This window comes from Antrostomus carolinensis, unplaced genomic scaffold, assembly GCF_000700745.2.
Source record: "Antrostomus carolinensis isolate BGI_N321 unplaced genomic scaffold, ASM70074v2 scaffold5950, whole genome shotgun sequence".
Lineage (NCBI taxonomy): Eukaryota > Metazoa > Chordata > Aves > Caprimulgiformes > Caprimulgidae > Antrostomus > Antrostomus carolinensis.
In genome coordinates, this window is record NW_010288975.1 from 51373 (window position 1) to 57476 (window position 6104).

Here is a 6104-nt window from a genome sequence, read left to right on the forward strand (position 1 = left end):
GCTAAATAGGTGCTGAACTGCATGAGCCAACAGCCAAACACTCTGCCTGTAGATCAGGAGCTTGGTAAGAATTATTCTGAATAAAACAAGGGGAACAAAAAATAGTTTGTGTTCAGGTTATGATAGTAAGAGGCTGGGAAACTGCAGCTTGAAACATTGAAGGCTGTGCCTGTTGGTTTTGTAATGATCAAAGGCTTTGACAGGATTAATTCAAGTGTGTATCCACTCCCTGTTTTCAAGAAAGTACTCAGCATTTTACAAGCAGGTAGAAAGGTAAAGGCACTTTCCCTGAAGTTAGTACTATATGGGCAACCCCATGTATTTCCTAGGCCTGCATCACCACCTCTCACCTGCTGTCCTTTTGTCTGCTGGAAAAGGCAAGGTATTTTTTTCTGTTCTATAGCTGGGAAAAACACTGTGGAGATTGGGTGTGGTGGAACAGACAGCTGCTGTGACCAGGACAGTGTCAACAGAGTGACAGTCTGCTTATCTTTACCATCTGCTTCCTTAGAAGGCTGCTTGGATTGTTGTGTGTAGCTAAGCCAAAACACTCCTGGAGCATTCACTGATGAGCTCAGCTGTCTCTGGATAAGACAGGAAAAGTTGACCACTTTCCAGTTCTGGATAGCTGGGGCTTACCTAAGCAACAGGAGCAGTTGTAATTCCTCCTTTGTTTTCACATCAGAGGCCAATCAGTGCTAAGGCCCCACAGGTATTGCCCAGTATTCTGTGTGCCACCAGGGCAAGTCACGCTACAGAGTCTGGGCTTCAGTTACGCTTGTCCTTGTGCCAGGCTGGCAGTGCCAAAGTCACTCCGGACCCTAGAGCCAGCCTTCGTCTTGAGGAGGTGGTGCAGGGGAACAAGAGCCCTCCAGAGTTCCAGCTGGGTGTATGCTACAGTAGAAGAGGTTTCTTAGCCCAATAGAGATGGGAAAAGCCCCGTTAAGTCCAAGTGAGTCTGTCTTTTCAGGCAGATTGTCCTGCATGTTTTCAGGATGAAGTACTGGTTATATCACAAGGCTGCTAGAGAGAGGGTGTAGTTTTTGTAAGTGTCCCATGCTTGTGACTGAAGCAAAGCCAGATTTGAGCCATAACTAGCCCTAACTCGCCTTTTAACTACGCCGCCTTCTTTTCCTCTCTTTTTAATCTCTAAAGCCAGCACTAGCCCCACATCAGGCCTTGGGACTGCTGCCATCGTAGGCATTCTCATTGTCGTCTTTGTGCTGCTCCTGGTGGCTGTGGATGTCACCTGCTACTTCCTGAACAAGTGTGGCCTCCTGATGTGCATTGCTGTCAACTTGTGTGGCAAATCCGGACCAGGAGCCAAGGGCAAAGACATGGAAGAGGGCAAAGCCGCCTTCTCGTGAGTACTGTCATCGCTTACGTTGCTCCTTCTGTTCATTAGTGTGTCCTCTCGGCAACTCTGGAAAATAAACTGGTTTAGGGAGTGCCGAGTTCCTCACTTCTGATGGGCGGGTACTGAAAAGATCTGGGGCCATGCTGGTTCTGCTTTAAATTTCCAGGAAGGGGTTTCTTCAGCCATTTTTCTGGTTTTGTCCTATTCCTGTTAGTAGTCATCAAATGGGTGGCCCAAATGCTGGACATCACGGTGGTCTTTTGTGCTGTAGGTAATAACTGGAAGGGGGAGCAACAGAAAGAAGTAATCTGCTGTTTAGGCTAGTCTGTTTCTGGTGTCCACTGTGGACGTTTACAGCATGTCTTTGCAGGAGGATACCTAGTGTGAATGGAAACCAATCTCCATGCAATTCCCTTCTTACAGGAAAGATGAGTCCAAGGAGCCTATTGTGGAGGTGCGGACTGAAGAGGAGCGGACCCCCAACCACGATGGGGGAAAACACACAGAGCCCAATGAGACTACCCCGCTGACGGAGCCAGAGTATGTTGGCATTAGTCAATCTTAGCACAGGGTCGATATATTGTCCTCAGTTGCCTTAATCCCTCATCTCCCATGCCCATGACTTAGGGGACGAAGAGAGGAGGAAGAAAGGTAAAATCTCCACACTCAGTTTCTGACATACTAGTGAGGAATTTGCTTTAGGAAGCTGCTGAAACGCTTGTTAATGTTTCGGATTGATGGCACAAGTTGGATTCCTTTCCTTCAGCAGAATCATCACAGTGGTGTGGTGGTCAGGCTCTTCCACCTGCATATTGCTCACCTCCTTTGATTAGGTTAGCAGTGGGGCCCTGTGGTAAAATGGCTCTGCTGGAAGTTTCTGTGAGGAGAAGGGAGGCTGTGTCCACAAGCAGCTCTGAAAGGCAGATGTGCAGCACTGAGGAATAGCTGGGATTTGTATTGTCCTGATTTTCTCAGCTAGTCTTACCGGAGTTTTGACGCAATCATCCTCCTCTATGAAGGTTTTCTCTCTGTTAGTAAGCTTGAGGTGGTGTTCTCAGGCACAGTGGCTTCTTGTGGTGTATACCCTTTGTTTTTTCAGCCTCACATCCGTGTAGCTGTTAAAGCAACGAGTGCTACATCATGGCTGTGAAAGTGTAGTTCCATTGTCAGATACTGTCCTAAAGCAAACCTTGTTCCAAGTACCACAACAGGCTGGAATCTGGTCCGAAGGGCAGAAAACATCACTTCAAAGCTGCATGTATGTCTGCATGTAGACACGTTACGTGTGTGTGAGAAAGAGTTATATTCTTTGTGGTTTGATGAAGGCCTTAGACTTGTAGGCAAACAGACAGGGTGAAGATGGGGGACTGAATTCAGGGATCTTACACTGGGGCCTTGTTGTGTGGTGACAGATGGCACAGGGCTGCCAGCTCAGGGAACTGGTAGGAAGCTTCCTTCTGAGGTTAGGTGGCAGAGGCTGAGAGGAACGTTAGGCTAAAAGAGAAGAGTCTCTGCAAGTTGATAGGGTTATGTTTGGCTGAGACTTGAACCAAAACCTGCATGAGCAAGCCGTTCCTGAAGGATGGGTCCTCTTTGTTCTTTTTCTCTTCCTGGTTATTCTTCAGTCATCCCAGCCAGCCCTTCCTTCCCTTTGCGCTTTTGACCTCTGAAAGTTTTCTTGCTGCTCCTCTCGGTACCTCTCCATGTTCTGTGTGTGTTGTAACCATGTGCCACGCTGCTGCTGCACCACCCACCTGCCTTCTCGCTCATACCCTCTGCTCCTCTTTCCCCTGCTGTCGTTTATGGGCTTCATTGTCTCTTTCTCTTTCTATTTCTCTTCTACTCCTGTCCTCTTTACAGGCCCCCCGCCGATACCGCAGCTACTGTTGAGGACATGCTGCCTTCTGTAACTACAGGCACCACTAACTCTGACACTATCACTGAAACCTTTGCCACTGCTCAGAACAGCCCCACCAGCGAGACCACTACGCTGACCTCCAGTATTGCCCTGCCAGCCACGGCCACGCCTGACTCAAACTCCATTTTGCCTGGCCAGGCTACTCCAGCCAAAGGGGCAGCCACCTCAGTCTCTTCACCACCACCCTCCTCCACTCCCAAAGTGGCCCCCCTTGTTGATCTCAGCGATACCCCAAGCTCTACTCCAGCTACTAATAATCTGTCTTCAAGCGTCCTGTCCAACCAAGGTGCAGTGCTCAGCCCCAGCACTGTTGCTAACGTGGCCGAGACCTCCAAAGTGGCAGGGGGGAACAAGCCAGCTGCCCCAAGCCCTGCAAACCTCACTAGCCCTCCAGCTCCATCCGAGCCCAAGCAGGAGGTCTCAAGCACCAAGAGCCCTGAAAAGGAAGCTGTGCAGCCCAGTACAGTGAAGAGCCCAGCAGAGACAACCAAGAACCCAAGCAATCTGAAGAGCGAGGCTGCTTCAGGCAGCACTGTAACCCCCTCCCAGAATGAGGACTTTAAAATGGACGAAGGGACCTTCGAGACACCAGACATTGATCTTGCAAAGGATGTTTTTGCAGCTCTTGGCACTACGACTCCTGCCAGTGTGGCTAGCGGGCAAGCTCGTGAGCTTGCTTCTTCCACTGCAGACAGCTCTGTACCTGCTGCACCTGCAAAGACCGAGTATGGCTGCCTTTAATCTTCTGTTGGTTGTGTGCTGTGTCTCTTGTGCACTGGTGCTTGTGCTGTGTTCTTGTTGGATGTTCTCTTAACTAATCTCATTGTTTCCTTAGTAAATTAACCCACCCGTGAACCGACTAAACAGGGCTTGGCTTGGCAGGTCTAGGAGGAAAGCAGGAATAGACTGTGCCAGGGAAGCAGAGAAAAGACAAACCCAGGAATTTATCCCAAACGTGGTGTTCTTTAGCCTTCTATGTTGCTTTGTCCATCGTAGATTATTCTTTTATGGAAGAGATTAGAAGCAGTTCAGTTTGATGCAAAGAAAGTACATCAAAGAGGCGCAGAGTTCCTGCAGGTCAGTGAGCACAGCTCACAGCACCCAAATTCAATTTCCTAATGGATCGGTGGAGCCCTTCCCAACTTATTTCAGTGTAAGGCAGGGCAGGAACTAGTGCGATGTGAAACTGTAAAATCATGGTTCCTCTGGATTTGTCCCTGAACTGGCAAAAGGATAAAGTGACGTGATCCTGTCTGAGAGAGGGGGAGCAGTCACAGGACAGCTGGGTCAGGATCACTTGGCAGTGATATGTTGTCCTGCTATGTTAGAGATGAGTCTCCATCCACTGTACTGGGTCTTTACCCAGCTGATTTCTTCAGAAAGCATCAGCATGCTCCCAGGCAGGACAGCCAGGGAGAGTCCCCAGCTCTTGGGCAGCTGTTGGACAAGAACGCTCTTGCCATGTAGGTTTGGATGCCAGTTGCTCACAGAGCCATGAGCACAGAAGCCCGGAAAACCCTGAATGAAAATGGATAAGCCACCCCTGAGGGGGCAAGTACCTAAGGTCCCTGTTCCTTCTGGCTTCCTATTTGGACACCATGTGTTGATAGAGCAGGATGAAACAGGAGGAGTGTTTTGTCTTTCCTGCCTGAGCAGGATCTGTGCTTTATCACGAGAAAGAGTTCTGAAAAGGCAGCTCAGATCTGTTGAGGGAGCAGCTCCCAAGACCAAAAGACTGAGTTCACACTACATCTTTAGCTTTTGCAAAGGAAAGAGTATTGAGGACACTGGGTCTGCTAGCTTGCCACCAAGAATCTAACTAGCTGTTCTAGAGCTAGGTTTAGAGCTCAGTGAGGTAAATCTAAGCTATGCTATAGCAACCATGCTGGAGACATCCCCTGAGTCACAGCTTTGGTTAGAACTTTTGCTATCCTCACATCTCCAGGAAAAGGACCTCATTCTGGAAGCTTTGTATTTAATCCAAAATAAAGCATTGGCCTTGACCGTGGGCTTTGACACTGTGATTGCAGCGTGTCTTAGTGCTCACAGAAGAGCAGTCAAGTCAGACTCTAGAACCAAGAACCAGGCTCATTTCCAGATCTGAGCAAAGGCCCGTGCTGTTTTACTGTATGATTCAGGTGCCTTTACATCTTACGGCGCTGGTCTCTGTGTGCAGATGAGCTGCTCCCAAGCAGAGAAATCCATGCTTGCTTCACTGCACCTAAAGCCACTGCCCTGTCATGCTGGGTGCTAGAGAGAGGCAAGCAGAACAGAGAATTGTGATCTGGTGCTGACCTGAAAGGAAGTAGGAAATGGTTTGCCCGTAGTAAGGAAACATTTTAACTGAAGTAATGCAACTTGGTCTGTGTCGTGCAAATGAATTCTTGGTATGGTGGAACACAGAGTTGTGTTCTTTCTGCCACTCCAGCCACCCTCTTCTACCCGTGCTGCTCATCTGCTTCCCTTGGGATACATGAGTATTGCAACCGTAGGCTTTGATTCATCTTACCTGCTGGGCAGGGTGAATAAAGATTGCAATCATCTCAGGCTAATGTTGTGGCTGATGGGCTGGAACGGGCACTTCTTCAGGGAGGTCACTCAATGTGCCTTGCGTGGCACTTTTCATGACTATGAAGAGAAGTGTTGGACCAAGAGGCTTCTCTGATTCTTCAGTAAATTGCCCAAAGACAGGCTGATGAACTGGAGCTTTAGCCTGTGAAGATGCTGACCTCCCTTACACTTGGGAGAATGTGTTTGACAAAATTCACTGCTTCTTTGTTTCCCTTCCTGCAACATAATGGGAAATTCTGGGACTGACTTTCTGTAGGG

The 6104-nt window shown here is 48.8% G+C and overlaps 1 protein-coding gene across 4 annotated transcripts in view; it reads left to right on the top strand.

Moving 5' to 3' along the window:
• Window positions 1-6104, top strand: part of NCAM1 (neural cell adhesion molecule 1) — a 53515-nt gene that overhangs the window by 46723 nt on the left and 688 nt on the right. For 3 of the 4 annotated variants that reach the window (XM_029085021.1, XM_029085024.1, XM_029085029.1), the window contains 2 exons: window positions 1156-1363; window positions 1781-1897. In XM_029085021.1, the coding sequence (XP_028940854.1) occupies window positions 1156-1363; window positions 1781-1897 (325 nt within the window). Of the gene's footprint in view, window positions 1-1155; window positions 1364-1780; window positions 1898-3217; window positions 4001-6104 lie in introns of all 4 variants that reach the window. The other variant, XM_029085019.1, reaches the window with a different exon arrangement.